General features: G+C 54.0%; 1 protein-coding gene across 6 annotated transcripts in view; it reads right to left on the reverse strand.

Moving 5' to 3' along the window:
• Positions 1–18,590, reverse strand: part of PC (pyruvate carboxylase) — a 242,256-nt gene that overhangs the window by 29,398 nt on the left and 194,268 nt on the right. For all 6 annotated transcript variants that reach the window (XM_050960406.1, XM_050960405.1, XM_050960407.1 and 3 more), the window contains one exon: positions 16,970–17,152. In XM_050960406.1, coding sequence (XP_050816363.1) covers positions 16,970–17,152 — 183 coding nt within the window. The remainder of the gene's footprint in view (positions 1–16,969; positions 17,153–18,590) is intronic.

An 18,590-nucleotide genomic window follows, 5' to 3' on the forward strand; every position in this document is an offset into this window, starting at 1 on the left:
TAACATGGGTTTGACTAAAGCATCTCCCACCTGGGGTTTGAAGCCATCAAGACAGAGAATCCACCTCTTCCCTGGGGATTTTGTTCCACTGGATCTTTACCCACACTGTGAAACACATTCCTCAGTGGAAGGTCTCTGGCTTTATCCTCTAGCCATTGGTTCATGTTCTGTCTCTGTCCAATAGATTAAAGTGTTAAGTGTTTAGATGCCATAATCAAGTCGCCTCCTGAGCTTCATTACAAGAAGTTAAACAGATTTAAGTGTAGGCCAACTCCAGGCAAGACCAGTCTAGCCATGTTGGCCGGGTGAGAAAAAACCACGCCCCGACCCACAGTGGTGGTGACAAATCCCCCAGGGCAGACGCAGCCAGGGCCATGGAAAAGCGCTTCAGGGATGCGGGGTTCCTTCTGTCGACGGACGCTGTGTCTGCTCTGGGGGCTCTGCCAGTATCGGCTCGGCAGCATAGACATGGCCTCAGTCTCACTGGCGGGCTTTTTTTTCCAGCCCTCGGATAATTTTTGTGGCTCTTTTCTGCCCCCTCTCCTATTGTTCAACACCCTTTCTAACACCTGGCCTGCAGAAGTGGCCGCACCATCCTAGGACAGGTCTCCTCCATGCCATATTCAGAGGTAAAATTCCCTCCCTGCTCCTATTCCCTATTCCTCTGTCTACTCAGCCAAGGGTTGCACGGGGAGCTCATGGTCAGTAGCTCGTCCTCTATGACCCCTGAGCCCTGTCCGGAGACGCTGCTCTCCGGGATACAGTCCCTGGTCTATAGGCACGGCTTGTGTCCCTTCCAAGTCTGACCTTGTTGCCTTTGGCGGCATTAAAGCACATGGTGTTTCGAATGGCCCAGCAGCCCAGAGAGCCCTGGAGAACTGCTCTGTCCCCCGCGGCCGTGTGCCACCCGCCAATCTGATCAGTAGTAGTTTTACGCTGACCCCCAGACCACTGATAAAGACACTGAACAGCTTGGGGCAGACAACAGGTTCTAGCAGAATCTGGAGTCGCTGGACGCTCAGTGTCCTTACAAATCAGCCCTGACACCCTGCTCCCCTCCCTTCCCAGCCCTGAAGGGATAAGCCAGATGCCAATGGATCTCTCTCAACTGATGGCTGCGTGGAAGGGACTGATGTCCCCTTGAGACCCACTAACAGGCTGCAGAATGGATCAATAATGCATTGCCACTGCGGTGTGGGGACAAGCCCTGGTTGGCACAGCTTGCCAGTCACCTCAAAATCCATTCGGGGTTGCTGGAAGTGCACGGCAGGCAGGCTCAGGGAGGGGTGGCGCAGAGGTGAACAGAGCTCTGCACATTGAGGATGTCAAGATGCCCCCACTTGTGGGACTGAAGGAGAAGGGGCATGTGCCATGCCCAGCTGTGGTGCCCAGCAAGAGGGAATGCTGGAAATGGTGTTGGATGGGGAATCCGGGATTCTATTCCTAGCTCAGGGAGGGGGGTAGTGGGATCTATTGGTTAGAGCAGTGGGGAGAGGGGTTAGAGTCAGGACTCCTGGGTTCTGTTCCTGGCTATGGGAGGAGAAGGGGAACAGAGGCCTAATGGTAAGGGGGGAGGACGGGGGTGTTAGGAGTCCTGGGTTCTATTCCTGGCAAGCAGGGGTGGGTTCAGTGGTCAGACCTGCTGGGTGACCCTGGGCAAGTCGCGTCCATTCTTTGGGTCTCTGTTCCCCTCCCACCCTTTGATTAGCCCATGGCAGCTTTTCGGGGCAACAGCGAAGGGAGCATTGTAAGCGATTACCATACACAGACCGGGGAGGGCCCCTGGGCAATTGCATTTTAACCCATATAAGTCTGTAATACGGGCTTGACATGCTGTCCCAGCCCTGGGCTCCCAGCCCCGAGCTCTGCCAGTGCCCCTCAATCCCAACCCACAGCCTCTTGCAACCCGTCTGGGCTCCCTGCTCAGTCCGACCGATGCCCCTCAGTCTTGACCTGCAGTCCCCTATTATCCCAGCCCTGGGATCCCCCCTGCAGCTCTGCTGGTGCCCCTCAGTCCCTCCCGCCCCCCAGCCCCCAGCTAGCTCAGCTCCACTGGAGCAGTTTTCTGCTACGTGAACACACTGGCTTTGGCTCACGCATCGCTAGCACAACTCAGCAGCAGGGAACAAGGTCCTGGAGCCCCGTGGGCCGTGGATAAACTCAGAGGAATTGCGGCTGCGTGTGGCAGCATCTGGAGTGAATTGTGCTGAGGTCACATGGGGAGAACTGTGCCAGGGCTGAACAAATTACAGGTCCTTCAATCCCAACCCACACCCCCCTGCCACTCAAACCCTATCCTCCCTCCCCGATTTGCCAGTGCCCCTCAAGCTCAGCCTGCAGCCCCTGCTATCCCAGCCTGGGCTCCCTTGGCCCACTCCACAGCTCTGCCAGTGTCCCTCAGTCCTGCCCTGCAGCCCCTGGCTCCCCCCATATGTTTAAAAATAGCCTTGTCTGTCAAGACACTACACAGATCCTCACCTGAGCTTCTGTCCTCAAAATACACAGCCAGCCTCCTCGGGGAGGGGGTACTCAGGAGAGGGGTCTAGTGGTTAGAACAGGGGGAGCTGAGAGCCTGGATTCCTGGGTGCTCATCTGTGCCTCAGTTTCCCCCAGGTGGTTGGTGACGTGTGAGATGTAGTTATGATTCCCCGGGCTCTGTCCCATGACAGGCTCCTGCTGTCTGACTCCACTGGCACCAGGACAGGATGGGTGAGAGACACGGCTGAGCTTTGCAGGGTGTGAGGGGATGGGACCCCAGTCAGCCCACGGATACTGTGGGCTCAGCTATCCCCCTCCCCTCACTCTGCAGCCCCAGTGGGAGGCCCTGCAGCATGGTGCCCTGCAAGTGGCACTCTCCCTTTTTTGCCCTGCCAAGCAGAGCCTGGCAAGATCTAGCCAGGGCATTGCCATCTCAGGAGTACTGCTGCCTCTCCAGTCTGTCAGCACCATGGGCAGTAGTCTGCTCCGTGCCTCTCAGAGCTCTAACACAGAGGGGAAACTGAGGCACACAGCTGGGGTGGGACTTGACCAAGATCACTCAACAGGTCAGATCTGGGAATATAACACAACGAGTCTTGACTCCCAGAGCCCCACAACTCACCATCTCTAACCCCTAGCCCCACTCCTCTCTCTGACCTGGGACAGAACCCAGGAGTCCTGAATCTCAGCTCCCTCTGCTCTGCCCACACTGCCTCTCCAGCTCGAGGACTGTTCTGTGACTCTGGGATGAGAGTGGTGGCTAGTGATTACAGCAGGGAGGCTGGAAGCCAGGACTCCTGGGTTCTATCCCCAGCTCTAAGAGGGGAGTTGTGTCTTAGTGGTTAGAGTAGGATTTGAGGATTCTGATCATCCAGCCAGCTCAACCTCTGGGATATTCCAGCCCTGAGACTCACCCCCAACCATTCCCCCATGTCACTCAGTGACTTTTGCTTATATCAGCTCTTTCAACTCCAAGAGCAGCATGGAGCCACAGTTCACCCCTCCAGTGGCGGGGCTGGGAACCCCAAATCGGCCAAGCCTAGGAGCTGATCCCAGAATCCTTTGGGGCCGGGAGTGCCAGCCCTACCCTCTTCTTCACCCCCAGCTCTGCAGTGCCTCGGCTAGCTGTCCCTCCAGGTCCAATTAGCCCACTCTAATGAAGTACCCTGCCTAAGCCCTCCTCCCCGTGGTTAATGAGGTGGTCTTTGGGAAAGGCTGGGTTTTAATTAACTCTGCTGCCAGACAGTTCAGCCCCTCCTGCACTGCCCCCAGGGAAGAGGCTGCTGTTGGGGGTCAAGGAGGGTTGGATTTCATTCACTGCCAGTTTGGGTCTATAAGGTGGCTCTTCAGGGATAAGAGATAGATATTAAAAGGGGAGAAAAGCTGCCTACAGTGCTTAGACAGCTGGGACAACGTGTACACCAACTGTCAGATCCCACTTCCCTCCCACAGCTGGGGACAGACCCCAGGAGGCCTGATGATCAGCCTCCTACTCTAACGGCTAGACCCCACTTCCTCCCCAGAGCTGGGGACAGAACCCAGGAGTCATTGCTCACAGACCTCTACCTGCCTGTTCTTACTGGCCCCCCCTTCCCCTCCCAAAATCAAGAACAGAGCCTAGCAATCCTGATTTTCAGCCCTTCTTGCTCTAATCCCTAGACACCACTCTCAGCACATATATAACCCAGCTTCCGGCTCAGAAGATCAGACCCCACACCCCTCCCAGAATCATAGCTAGAACCCAGAAGCCCTGACTTCAGCCCCTCTAGCCACTAGACCACACTTCCCTGCCAGAGCTGGGGATAGAATTAGGGCTGGGCACAGAAACTGTTTACCCAAGAATCCCTAGCCCAGAGCTGATGGGGTGGGGCATGGAGGCTGTTCTACAAGGATCCCTTGCCTGGTCTGAGATGCAGCTGCCTCTGGGGTGGGGTGAAAGGCTGTTTTATTGGGACACAATAATTTAGCCTAGGAAGTGAAGCAGAGTCCTTTGTCCAGTTGAAAATGCATTGGGGATTTAGGGAGGCAGAGTGGGAATTTGGCTTGGATACCTGGGTTTACAGCCCAAACACTTTGAAAAATCCTAAAGGATCATTAATAACCACAACTGGGCAAAACTTCAATTTATATCTTACCTGAAATGCAGCCCAGTACCCCCTAGCTTCACCCTGGGGCATCAGGATCAGCACTCCCTGCAAGGGCAGAGCGCCCCCTACTGAGCCCCCACCCTGCTCCCTGAAGCACAGCGCCCCCTGGTGCCACACTAGGGCAGTGGGGAGAGCACTGACTGTGCCAGGAGAGCATCTCCTACTGATCTGTTCACACCCTGCTCCCTTGGCAAATCCTCCCTGCAAGACTAATTCCCAGCTGTGTGGATCTGGGTTAGAACTTCACTAGCCATTCACTCCAAGGTGCCCAACCAATTTGCCTTCCTCCTCTGCTGCCCAGCCCAGGACCAATCAGGCAGAATTATTAACACCCAGCCCTGGCTGATGTGGCTGATAATATCTGAGGCCAAACTGCCCGCTCTCTAAAGCCCCCTCACTCCCCTGGCCTGGGGAATATCTCTCTGTCCCGTTTGCTCCCTGGAAGAAAAGAAACACCTTAGTGATAACTAACTGCAGAATAAAGAGGAGGAAGGAAGTACCACGTAATCCACCAGGATCAGCCCTGGCTGCTCTTAGAATAATATGACCTAGAATTACTGAGCCAGAAAGGCTACGTTTGAGAGAAGGATGCGATCTAGTAGATAAAGCATTAGACTGGGAGTCAGGACACCGGGGTTCTATTCCCAGCTCTGCCATCGACCTGGGGCAAGTCACTTCCCCTATCAGTGCCTCAGTTTCTTTTCCCACCCGTTGTCTATTTAGACTGTGAGCTCTTTGAAGCAGGGACCATTTCTCACTGTGCAGTACCTGGCAGAACAGAAGACCCGTCTTGGCTGGGGCCTTTAGGTGCCACTGGAATAATCATCCAAGGGGCATGCTGTGTGCCTAGTGTTCCAGGATAAGCAGATTCAATCCTGCCAGTAGTTTGGGGATTGTGAGTCAAGCAGACCCTTAAACTGGAAGATGAGACATGACGGGACTCAGAATGACGTGATCTTAATACCCGATGACTTGGGCATTTACTAGAGCTCCATGCTGCTGGGATCTCCACCCCCATTTGCTCCTAGCTCCAATGTTTTCCAAGTTACACTGGGCCCTGGGGTGTTCTCAGGTGACTGAAACAAGCGTGTGTGTGTGTGTGTTTGCATGCATGCCTGTGCCAGGGAAAAGAGCCCAGAAGGGAGTTGGAATGGGGTGGAGGATGGGCCTGACGGGAACATGGCAAACTTTCCTTATCTTGTATCTCGGTTACTGAAACACCCCTGCTGTTCCCAACTTGCCTTGCTCTCGTCCATTCAGCAGGTGGCTGCAAAGATCATCCTCCTAGCCCATCGCTTTGAACCTGTCCCCATCCCTCCACTGCTCCCCCTTTTCCATCATCCCAAACATAACCCACTCGTCTTCCCTTTCAAGGGGCCAATCCCCACGCAACCCATCAGCTCTCATTTACTCCTGAGATGTCAGCTCCCACCTCCGATCAGCCCGAGGTGCCGGTCTCCATCGCCCACTTGATTTACAATCAAGCCCCTTTGTGCTTTTGCCCAGGCTGCTCTGCACACTTGGGAGGAGCTGCAAACGGCCTCCCTGACCTCCTTCAAACTCTCCTGTGCCGTGAAGCCTACAAACAATTAGCGGTTAGGCTGCTGGTGTGCAGAGATCGCTGCCTGCCCTGCTGCCCAGTGCTGGGCCATTGTTTCCTTGGGCTCCCCAGTCTGTCTGTATCCACCAGGCGCCTCTTGTCTTTGTCTTAGATTGGAAGCTCATTAGGGTAGAGGCCATCTTTCTGTTCTGTGTTTGTACAGCGCCTGGCGCACAGAGGCCCTGGTCCATGTCACGTCTGCAATACAAACGATACATCAGGGCAATTCCAGGTAGATCTGACACATGACTGGAATCCCCCTGCCACTGATGCTGCTGGCAGGTGCCTCAGGTGAATTATGGGCTGGAAACAAGATGCGCTAGCAACCCGTGGCTGTAATTCATGGCTGATCATGGGGCGTCAGGTACTGGGATCCCCCCTGCAGGCCATCAATGCCCTGGGTTGTATATCTACACGGGAAGTGACTGCAGATTGTAGGCAGCCTGACAGTAGCTGTCAGATTCAATAGCTGAGATCCCCTTATGGCTTCAGAGCGCTCCTTGGCTTTGAAGGAGAGGGGGAGACAGGCAGAAATAGAGGCAGAGGGTCAGAGAGCTGTGATGTTAAGTGGGGACAGGAAATGGGATATGGGGCCTTCCCCTGCTAGGGGTCATTGGCTCCGTTCCAACCCCAGGGCAGGGGAACTGGCTGGCTCAGGAGGCAGGGAATGAGGCACAAGGTTTCTCCCCTCTAGAGGGTTTTCCCTCTTATCTGGATCCAGGTCAGGGGACCAGACGGCTCAGAGATATAGTGACTAAAAATCAATTCCAGCCACTCCATGTGGGTCTCAGCCCGGTTTCCCATCACCAAACCTCTCTCATAACTGCTTGCCCTGAGCTACATCATGTTCCAATTTTCCACCTTGCTTTGCATGGTCATCTGCTTGGGGGGAGGTAAAACAGGGGGCTCTTCTGAGCTTGTAGACAGCATGGGGCTGCCATTAGTCAAGAGTGGACTCAGATCAGTGCAGTGCCTGGCATAATAGGGCTCTGATCCTTGCTTCCATCAAAATGTAGAGAAATACCAGAGATCATCTCGCACCCTCACAGCCAAGCAGTAGCACATTTAGAGGATCTGCAGGTCAGTTTCCCATCGAAGGAGCAATCAGTGGAGTTTGGGGGAACACGGTTAGTGTTGCTAGTTTACTTAGACTATACACAGCAGTCCTGGGACAGAAATGGTTGCGCATGGCATGAACGATCCTTTCTCTCAGATATCTCTGCCCACACACCAGTGCCTCACTCCCAGGGATCGACTGAGTCTCATTAAGGGGATTCAAGCAGGGAGCAAACTCTCCAACTGCTTGCAATAGCTCCCCACAAGAAGGAAAACTACCATCAAACTAACAACAACGTGGCATTTGTTCAAAGACTGGACCCCGCTGGCAGGCTGGGAACTTGTGAGACAATGTGCAACAGGACCACCTGCTGACTGCATCAGAATACTAGCTGTCAGGACTCCAGCCTGCAAACTCAACAGGGGCTATGAAGGAGCAGAGTGAGTCAGTAGGTTGGTCCGTAGGCATTGAGCAATTGACCTGAATTCTAGTCCTAGCTCTGCCATTGACCTTGTGCCTCTGTTTCCCCTCCTGCCCAATGTCTGTCTAGAATATACATTCTTGGGGGCAGGGACAGTGACTATGCCAGTGCAGCATGGGGGCCTCAATCTCAGTCAGGGTCTGTGCAGCACCTGTGACTCCTGATCTCAGTGGGAGCCTCTAGGTGCTACCAAAATCATCGAGTGGTAGGGAAAATGCCCCGGTATGTTTTTATGACCACAGGGGGTCAAGGGCTGTGTGTCTCTGGTCATCTGCAATGAGCTTTCGGCCAAGAGCTGTACAGACCTCGACCGAGCTTGAGGCCCTCGCTGTGCCAGGTGCTGCACAGACACATAGTGAAAGGCAATCCCTGTCCTGAATAGCTAAACAAAGTTTAGGAAGGGAAACTGAGGCACAGATTGGGGACAGGATTTAGCCAAGGTCTCACAGGTCAGGCAGCACCAGGAATGGAACCCTGGAATCCTGACTCCCACTGGACCATGCTACCCACTAGACCATAGTACCTTTCACTTAACCCATCCCCAGGCCTGATTCCTGTTCCCTTATGGAAGTCTAGTTCCTAAGCTAGAGAGGTTCAGAAGATACAAGAAAGCCAGGTGTGGGCTTTAATGGGTACAGAGAGGAGTCTGTCTCCCCTTGCTGTTCTGGGGATAGGTCCAGTTGCCAGTGCCATCCTATGTACCCACCTGGGCAAAGCAGTCCCTACGGCACGGCCAGATTGCGAACTGCCTGCAAAGTGAGACAGACATAAATCACTGGGCGCACGGGACGGGACGGCCCCGAACTAAAACATATTGGTATATGAGGAGGGGTAATTTAGTGCTAACAGGCCAGATGGTGCCAGCCAACCGCACCATGACGAAGACAGATCGGGGGACGTGCCAGCGCATGGACTGAACAAACAATACAAACGGCAAAGGGCTGTCGGGGAGAGGAGACGGGTGAGTTATGGAGCAGAGGGAGGGGAGGTGTGAGCAATCTCTAGCCAGGTGGAGGTGTGTGTCTTAGAGATCTAACTACCGGTGTGTGTGTGTGTCTGTGTTCTCTAGCAAGGTGTCTGTGGCACGGGCGCCAGGTGGGTGTCCTGGCTCTCGATCATACTTTTAAAGCAGGCAGTGTGGGCTAGTAGATAGAGCAGCACACTGAGACTCAGGGCACCTGGGAGCTATTCTAGGCTCTCCCACTGACCTTGGGCAAGTTTCTGTCCCTCTTGGTGCCTGTTTCCCCTCCCACCCGAATCAGTCAGTCAGCCAACCTACCCTAATCTATCTATCCGTTGTCCTTATTCAGCCCCATCATTACAGTATCTGGGCAGCTCGTAACTGCAATGTATTTATTGTCACAACACCCCTGGGAGGTTGGTGTTACCCCCAGTATAAAAACTGGGAAACTGAGGCCCTGCTAGACTAAACAACCCCCCATCAATTACTAGATGACAATCCTCTCCCAGAGCTGGGAAGAGAACCCAGGAATCCCGACCCCGGCCCCCTGGTTTAGCCCACTAGACCCTATCCCCTCCCAGAGCTAGGAAGAGAACCTGGGGTGTGCTGCAGTCCCCAATCCATTAGCCAACCCTGCCTCCCAATTAAGATTGTCAAGCTGACCCAGGGATGCTTGCCTGGGCCCTGTCCCGCCTTAAAGGGGGTTAAGGGGTCTGAGGTGCCAGAGGAAACCTGCCGCAGCCTAGTCCCCATGCCCACTGCTCAGCAAAGCTGCCAGCCGTGCCTGGCTCCCTGCACCCCCCTCTCCTGCCTTTATTGCTGCCTAAATCAACAGCAGAGCCTGGCACGCAGAGCACACTTCAGCTGATGCTCTCCCGCCCCTCCCCGCCCCCTAACTCTTTTGCCTGGAAGCCACGGGAGCTGGGCCAGGCTATTGACCCCTGTGCCATTTGGGCCCTTGCCAGGGCCTGGGAAATGTGTATCACTGCAGTGGAGGCCGTGCTCTGGAGGCACCAGGCCCAAGGGAGGAGGGGAGGGCTGTTCTGAGGAGCCCACTGCTGCCACGGCTTGTGAAGGGGGAGCGGGGAGCCGGGCAGTGTTGCCAAATTTGCCCAGCTGCGGGCAATTGATGGGGCAAGTTCCTTCTGGCATCTCAGACCTCTTAAGCCCAGGTGTGTGTGTGGGGGGAATCCTGAGCTGGTGTCTTTAGGAAGGGGACATGGCAATTGAGGCTGGAGGCACAGAAGCCCTGGTTGCAGTGTAACCCCTTCCTCCCTATCCTATCCTGCCAGTGACGGATCCCCTGCCCCCATGATATCGACACGGCCTGGGGGCGCAGGCGGGTGCTACCAGCTTGCCAGGGAGCTGATGCAGTGTCTGGATCCCTCCTTTTCCAGAGCCAGGCTGCTGGTTGCCTTCTGCTAGTTATAAACTGAGCCCACCGACCCCCAGGGGTTCAAAATACGAGAGATGCGCCGGGGAGCTTGGGGGAAGTGTGGTCTAGTGGATCAGAAGTCAGGACTTGGGGGTTCTATTCCCAGCTTTGGGGAGGGAGTGGGGACTAGTGGTTAGAGCAGAGGGAGGGCTGGGAGCCAGGCTCCTGGGTTCCATTCCCAAGTAGGGGAGGGATGTGAGCTCTGATACATTAGCACAGGGGGGGCATTGTCAGGACTTCTGGGTTCTATTCTTGGGGATGGGAGTGTGTGGGTATCTAATGGTTACAGCACAGGGTGGAGCACAGTGGAGGTTCAGATATCTGGGTTCTAGGCCCAGCTCTGGGAGGGGAGTGAGATCTAGTGGGTTAGAGTAGGGAGAACTGTCAGGACTCCTGGGTCCCATTCTTAGCTCTGGGAAGGGAGTGAAGTCTAGTGGCTCTCTCTCCTCCTGCAGCTGAGAATAGAAACCAGGGGGTCCTGAGCCCCAGTCCAGTCCCTACACACTAGGACCTCAACAGCTCGCAGCCTGACACAGCCTAAGAAACCCAGGAGGACTCTGGGCTCTTTGCAGAGGGAAAAGGACGGAATTCCGCAAAGCAGAAAGCACCTGCTATTTCCTCTGGAACAGCAGGGTCAGCTGCAGGACGTGGGGGCGGGGGGCCTAGAACGGCATCTCTCTAGCTGGGGGAAAGGGAAAAGGCTGATTTCTCAGGGGATCGTTTTCGTTAAGGATTTATCCAAAGCTGAAATGGGCACTGAATATTCACGCGGTGTCCCCAGTCACGCTAGAATCCTAAGCAGATGTGACCAGGCAAGAGGGAGAAATTAACAAGCTGTCAGAGAGGCATGTGTAAATACTGTGCCTTGCCACAAAGCATCAACACAACCTTCCTGGCTTGGAACAGCCCCCAGAGGCCCCTGAGCAGGCCAGACACATGGGACAACATGATCTCTCCTACGACAATTATGTTAATAGCATCTAGAGAGCCTGCCTGAGATCAGGTGCTGCATGGATCCCCACCAGCATTGGGACTCTCATTTTACTGGGCCCTGCCCAGACATACAGTGTGAGGCAATCTCTGCCCCACAGAGCTCACAGTCTGAACAGACAAATAGTGTGCGTGTGGGGGGGAATGAGGCACAGAGGGGGAAGGGACTTGCCCAAGGTGACACAGCAGGTCAGTGGTACAGCCAGGAGGCCTGATTCCTGGCCCTTCCCAGCTCAAACCACTAGACCACTCTCCTGGTGCTGGGAATAGAATCCAGGAGTTCTGACTTCCCACCCCACTGCACTAATCACTACCCTCCTTCCAGTGGCAGGAACACAACCCAGGACTCCTGGCTCCCCCACTCCTGTCCTAACCTACGCTGCCTCCCCAAGTCCTCCTTCAATCCGGCTAGACCCACGTCTGGAACATTTAGTTCCCTTTTCACTTTCCAAGCCTGTGATTTCTCTCAGTCTCTCGAGACCCCCATCCACCACTTGGGGACAGCAAAATAACCCTTTGCCAAATCCAGGCTCTTCTCATGCCAGCCCTTTCTTTAATTTATCTGTGGATTATTCCCATGCAGCGAAAATCCTGCTCCATTTTCCTTTACAGGCCCCTGGAATCTCTTTCCCCCCAGCTGAGTCAAGGGCATATAATTAATATCAAATCCCCCACTGACTGACCCCATCGCGCCAGCTACAGTGCAATATATTCTCAGCTCATATGCAGACAGAGAGACTTATTAAGCCAAGCTCATATAAAAACTGAATTCCCAGAACTGAGCAATATGGCACTGGAACACCAAGGAGTCGTTTATTTAAAGGCCCTGCTGCACAGCAAAATAAATGAACAGGAATGCAACCAAGCATTCCTGAATCCTGAAACATTGCTACAAACGCTAGACCAGATACTAGGGTGATGGGCAACAGTGTAAAACCCATTGGCAATGTGTTAGTTAAGATCCTGTTTGGATGATCACAGATCTCTGGCTTCCATTATTAGGGCACTGCCTGGGTCCTAGACTGGAGCCCCCCAGGCCTGGCATCATACACACACTGGCCCAAGAGACAGGCCCTGTCCCAGAGAGCTCACAACACGACAAAGGGTGGGAGGGGAAAGCGAGGTGCAGAGATTTCCTCAAGGCCAGGGCCAGAACCCGGCGACAGAACTGCAGGGATGCTTTCCATATCTTGACTGCACATGGAGATGCATTTTTCCCTCCTCTCCTCCATCCCAGTTGCCCATCAAGCAGCAGTGCCAGTGGGCACTGGACGGCTGGGGGCTTGGCACTGGGAGGGGGCTGACTGAAGGAGGGATTTTGTCACAGGGGTGGGGTGGAGTCATGGCACAGGGCCATGGAAGAAGGGCAGGGTCATGGCAAAAGGGATGGGAGGGCAGGGCTGGGAGGTGCTGTCATGGCCTATGGCCTCTCCAAGGCCCAGTCTGAGCAGGGACCACCAGTCCCCTAGCCTGACCAGTACATCAACCCGTCACTGCTCAGGGGAATAAAGTCTCCGCTCCCTAGAGGAACCGATGGGGGCATGTGTGAGTAAAGGGGTGTTCAGCAGTTGTTACATCAATCCCACACAGGGACGCAGCCCATGCACCCCTCCCCCCCCGTACCACTGCCTGGCATCAACCTAGCCCCTTCTCCAGCACTGATCTGATGGGTTTCCTGGTGCTGGGCACAGATTTCTCTCTAAAGCAAAGCTGGCACATGGGGACAATGTTTCTCTGCCCTGGAGGGATCTTTCAATACAAAGATCTCAATTCTCCCCCCTTCCCCCCACCAACATGCCTGCCTGACTCATGCTTTTCTGCCAAGGCAAGGGGGCACACGTGTATCATCCCTGTGAGATCAGTCCCCCCCCGCCAGCTTCCCAGGGTGATGTCTCGGGGACACAGAGTGGGCTGCTGAAGATGGCTGAGCCTGAGCTAGAGAAAGCCTGAGCTAGAGGAAGCAAGGTCTAGTGGTTGGACATCAGGACTCCTAGGTTCTGTCCCTGACCCTGTGAGGGGAGTGGGGTCCAGTTGGTTAGAGCTGGGTTGAAGGCTGGGTGTCAGGACTCCTGGGTTCTGTCCGTGGCCTTGTGTGGGGCTTGGGGTCCAGTCAGTTAGATCTGGGGGGAAGCTCTGCTAGTGAACTTGGGCAAATCTCGTCTCCTCTGTGTGCCTCAGTTTCCCAGCGTGTGTAAAATGGGTATAAACCATCCCAGAGGTGATGTGGATCAAACGAGTGTACTGAGAGACAGCATGGGTTAGTGGGAAGTGCACTCAGAACCCCTGGGTTCTATTCCTGGCTCTGTCACTGACATGTTGTTTGGGCAAGTCCCTTTCCCGCTTTGTGCCTGTATCTCCACCTGTCCCTTTGTCTGATCAGACTGTGAGCTCCTCGGGACAGGGACTGTCTCTCACTGTGTGTCTGTGCAGTGCCTGATGCAATGGGAGCCCCGAGCTAGGCCCCGCTCCCTCCTTAAACTAGGAATAGAACCCAGGAGTCCTAGCTCCCAGTCCCCCTTGCTTTAACCCACTAGACATCCTCTGTGGAGAACAGAAAAAGTATGGGAGGGGAAACTGGAGCACAGAGTCGAAGGGACATACCCAGGGTCACACGCTGAATTAGAGGCAGAACTGGGAATAGAACCAGGTACCTGTCTTGTCTCAGGGTTTTCCACTCCTTGGCTTGTTCTTGTGGCTCTTTCTCTGCGATGTTTTGAAGCGCGCACCCCAGAGCTGAATGCAGCTTCCCAGTTACTGATGCTGCATACAGACGTGATGCCACCTCCCTGCTGATTCGCCCCAGGATTGTGTCCAGCCTCAGTGCAACATCATACTGGGAGCATCACAACTGGGTCAGCTGGGTTCCACCAGGACCACTTTCTGGAGCCTCTGCTCCCTGGATTCATACCCAGCAGGCCAGAAGAGACGACTGTGATCAGCCGATCTCCTGCCTAACATAGGCCACACGCCTGCCCTGAATTAATTCCTGGCTGAACTAGAGCAGAGCTTTTTGAAATACAGCCCATCTTGATTTCAACACTGCCAGTGATGGCAAATCCACCCCAGCCCTTGGGAAGTTGTTCTCATGGTTAATTCCCCTCAGTGGTGAAAATCTGGGCCTTAGTTCCAGTCTGAATTTGTCCAGCTTCAACTTCCAGCCACGGGTTCTTGTTAGACGTTCGCCTGCTAGACTGAAGAGCCCGGTCTCAAATATTTGTTCCCCATGCAGACTGGGACAAGTCACCCCTTAACCCTCTCTTTGTTATGCCAAGCAGATGGAGTCTCCCATTCTAAGGGACGTTTTCCAACCCTTTAGTCATTCTCGCTCTTCCTTGACCCCTCTCTAATTGATCAACCTCCTTGTTGAACTGTGGGCACCAGAGCTGGACGCAGGATTCCAGCAGCGGTCGCAACACTGCCACATACAGAGGTAATAATACCTCCCTGATCCTTCGCGAGAGTCCCCTGTTAATACATCAGCGGGTACAGTCCCCCTCTCCCCAGCATGCTTCATTCACTCAAACTGACACAAGCATTTTGTGCCTCTCTGATACATTAGGTTGGATTCTGCTTCCCTCCCAGCACCAATCTGGAGTGACCCACTGGGCTCTCTACAGAGGCTATATTCCCTCCCTGGTCGCATTTGGTATTCCTCTGCTCACCACTCCTCCCCCCAAGCATCCCATGAGATCTCTTAGCCCCGTGTTGCACTGGGAGCTCATGTGCAGCTGGTGGTGTGCATATACCCCACGGGGGTGAGTGGCTCTCCCACCAGACCCCTGCTCTGATATAGCAGGGATCCCAAGGAGCAAAGAGGCTATTTAGAGAGCATGCGAGGGAATGGATCCTCCAGCAGTGCAAAGGAGCAATCAGACTGGACATGCTCACTGAGATGGCTTGTCTGCGCTCCATTCTCCACTCCCGCCCCCCACCTTCCAGGCCTTGGGCCCAAACATCATTGAAAGAACGGGGCTGTTGCCCTAAATACCTGGGACTAATGCTCTCCAGCCACAGGGGGCAGGTGACAGCAATGAGGTAACTGACCAAGAGGGAGGCACCTTTATTCACCCCCCTATTAGATGCCCCATAAACAGGAAGAGAGCCCCACACCGACACCTGAATAAAACCATACTCAACGAGGGCTGATCCTCCACCATTCTGGGGTCCCAATCCCACTCCAGAGAGTGGGGTCAGGATCAGCCCAAAGGTCAGAGTTAATTCAGGCCCCTCTCCTTGGGGATGATGGAGATGGGGTGAGGGCCGCTGGCTTTTCTGTAGGTAATGCCAACCTGTTGACAGCCTAAGCTAATGAAGACATCCCCCCAGGGACACCACCCTTGTAATCACAGCAAACCTCCGGCTCTGCGGTGGTGCCCTGCCCCTCCAGCCGATACCTGAGCAATGGCCCCTCTCCCTCTGCACACCAAACAGAAGGCCACCAGCTGGCTCTCCTTAACACCACCATGACCAGCATCATATGCTGCTCTCCTGTCAGAACAAGCAGCGCTGGAACTAGCCCACACCAAGCCCGAGGGAGGGATTGTCTGACTGACAGGCAGTGCAGGGCCGCCTCTGACCCGCCACTAATATCACAATTGATGTGGGGGGTGGGTGGGGGAGAGCTTGAAAGTGCAGTGATTCCTACTGCCACTGCGGGCTGCATTGTTTGGCTGGAATGCAGGGTGCAGAACCTCTTGTCAGCATTGGGGACCTTGTCTGCCTCTACCCCCTAGAGATTGCATTATACCCAGAGGTCACCAGGAGAGATTCTGAAGCACATGGTCTGCATGCAGCAGGAGGGAAGAGGATCGGGCCAGGGAACACAGGCAGGGATGGGGCTGATTCAGCTCTGCCCCACTCTACTGCAGCGTGTAATACCTCCGGCTACAATCAGGGCATGCAGGATGTAGTACCTCTGGCTACCACCGGGGGGAGGCAGAGTGTAGTACCTCCTGCCACCACTGGGGGATGCATTGACCACTGCAGGGTGTAGTGTAGTTACTTCCTGCCAGAGCTTGAGGGTTGATTAAGTACTGCAGGGTGTATTACTTCCTGCTACCATCAGTGGTGGCATTGACCACTGCTGAGTGCAGTACCATCTGCCACCACTGGGGGATGCATTTTACATATAAGGAGTTCAGATTTTAGGTTTAAAAATCAATAAAACACCACGATACTAATGAAAAGAAAACAAAAGGGAGAGAGAAATCAGTGTTTATCCAATAAACACTGGAAAATCCACCAGAAATGGTTACTTGTATCTAAGGGCTTGTCTACACAGAGCAGTTAACACAGACTACGGGGAGGTAATTTCTAAGAAGAACTATTGTCTCACGCATTAATTGGTCTGTGTAGACCCTGCTGGTGTGCACAAAAGGTTCCCAAGTGTGCTTTAAAGTAGTGCAGTTTGAAACAGTACTACCTTAAAGCGCACTAGGGAATATTACATGGCGATTACCCATCACTGTATATTCTACTGTAATGAGTAGTTTACACAATATACATTACTCATCACGGTATATCCATAGAGGAAGCCCTGAAAATTTTTTTGGACAGCTGCATAAAACTCAAAAATTGATAAAAATAAATCCTGAAAATGAAATTAATACATCCCCAAAGCCAGAAGCACTAATTGCACACCACAGGGTGTAGTACCTCCAGCTACCACCAGAGGATGCAGCCCACACTGCAGGCTGCAGAACCCCCTCCCCTCCCCACTCCGCCCCTCCACCACACCAGAACACTCCCTACTGGCTCCTGCCCACAGTCCCCAGCAGAGGCCCCTGCGAAATTCATCAGGGCTCACTCAGCCTCTCCTACCTTGACACCTCGGATGCGGAACTCGGCCAGGGCTCGGCTCATCTTGGAGGCAGCCGTGGGATGGTCCTTCCCATGGGCAATCACCTTGACCAGCAAGGAATCATAGTGAGGAGAGATGACAGCCCCCTGGAAGGCGGAGGCGCTGTCCAGACGGATACCCATGCCCTCACCGCTTCGGAAAACCTGCACGAGGGATACAGGAGAAAAGAAGCATGAGGATATGGCTCTGATCCTGCTCTCTCATTACAAATGCTATGGTAGCAGCAATTCAGATGGGGCAGTGTTATGATGGGGTAGAACAGACCCCACTGAAACTGGGATCCCAATTGCTAGGTGCTGCACAGACCCCAACTGAGATCAGGATCCCCCCCATGCCTGGCACTGCACAGACCCAGACTGAGATGATGGTCCTCATTGTGCAGGTGCTGCACAGACCCCAACCGAGATCAAGGCCCCCATTGTGCCAGGCGCTGCATAGACCCCAACCGAGATCAGGGCCCCCATTGTGCCAGGCGCTGCACAGACCCCAACCAAGATCAGGGCCCCCAGTGTGCCAGGCGCTGCACAGACCCCAACTGAGATCAAGGCCCCATTGTACAGGCGCTGCACAGACCCTGACTGAGATCAGGGCCCCCACTGTGCCAGGCGCTGCACAGACCCCGACTGAGATCAGTGCCCCCATTCTGCCAGGCACTCAGTGGGGTCCTCCAGGTGCTACAGTAATATAAACAATCAGAACAAATGATCTTTCCTGTGTTAGTGCTGCTCGTTGCCTTTTTTGATGCTCAGTTTGGGCAGTGCAACCAGACCGGTCAGTTTCAATTTGTATTTCTAGTCAGTTTCATTTTTTAGTCTGAAGCCCTGGTCTGAGGCTGGGAGAAGGTTCAGTCGGAAAATTCCCCTGGGGAACGCCAAAGAAAACACTGTTTACAGTGGGAGGATGAAAAGAACACAAAACACAGATCTATATGCATGGTGATGTTTCAATCATGCTCAGACTCAGGGGGAAGCTAAGCCAACCCGACAGTGCCCCTTTAGACACACACAGCACAGCCACAGCATTTGCCAGCCTGGATCACATCACTGGACCTTCAAACCCAGTCTCCAGAAACAGTTGCTCATGAAAGCTTATGGAGAACAGGGAATGCCCCCTCATCCCCCAAAGCATGTCACTAGATTGGGGGAACTGGCTGGCTCAGGGGGCAAAATGGGGTCTGCATCAGACAGGGGTGGGGTGAGGGGGAATATGATATGGGGCCTTTTCCTTCTAGGGGGCACTGACTCCGATTTGGCCCCAGTGTGCAGGGATTGGCTAGCTCAGGGACGTGGGGAATTGGACACTGGGTCTTTCCCCTCCAGGGGGTGCTGGCTCCAATCTGCTCCCAGGGTGGGGGATGCAGGGAAGTGGGGAATTGGGGGACAGAGTCTTTCCTTTTTAGCAGTGATTTTAAGAGAGGTTAGAAGGGACAATTTATTAAAGCTGCAGATATTATTCACACAAGAAATTTTCTTCTTGAGAAATGAAGCTTGGTTGAAATGGACATTTTGCTGCAGGAAACTTGGGTTTGGACAACATTTTCCAGCCGCCTTGACTTAATATTATAGTTTTTATTGCAGTGAT

Source organism: Gopherus flavomarginatus, chromosome 6 (assembly GCF_025201925.1).
Source record: "Gopherus flavomarginatus isolate rGopFla2 chromosome 6, rGopFla2.mat.asm, whole genome shotgun sequence".
Lineage (NCBI taxonomy): Eukaryota > Metazoa > Chordata > Testudines > Testudinidae > Gopherus > Gopherus flavomarginatus.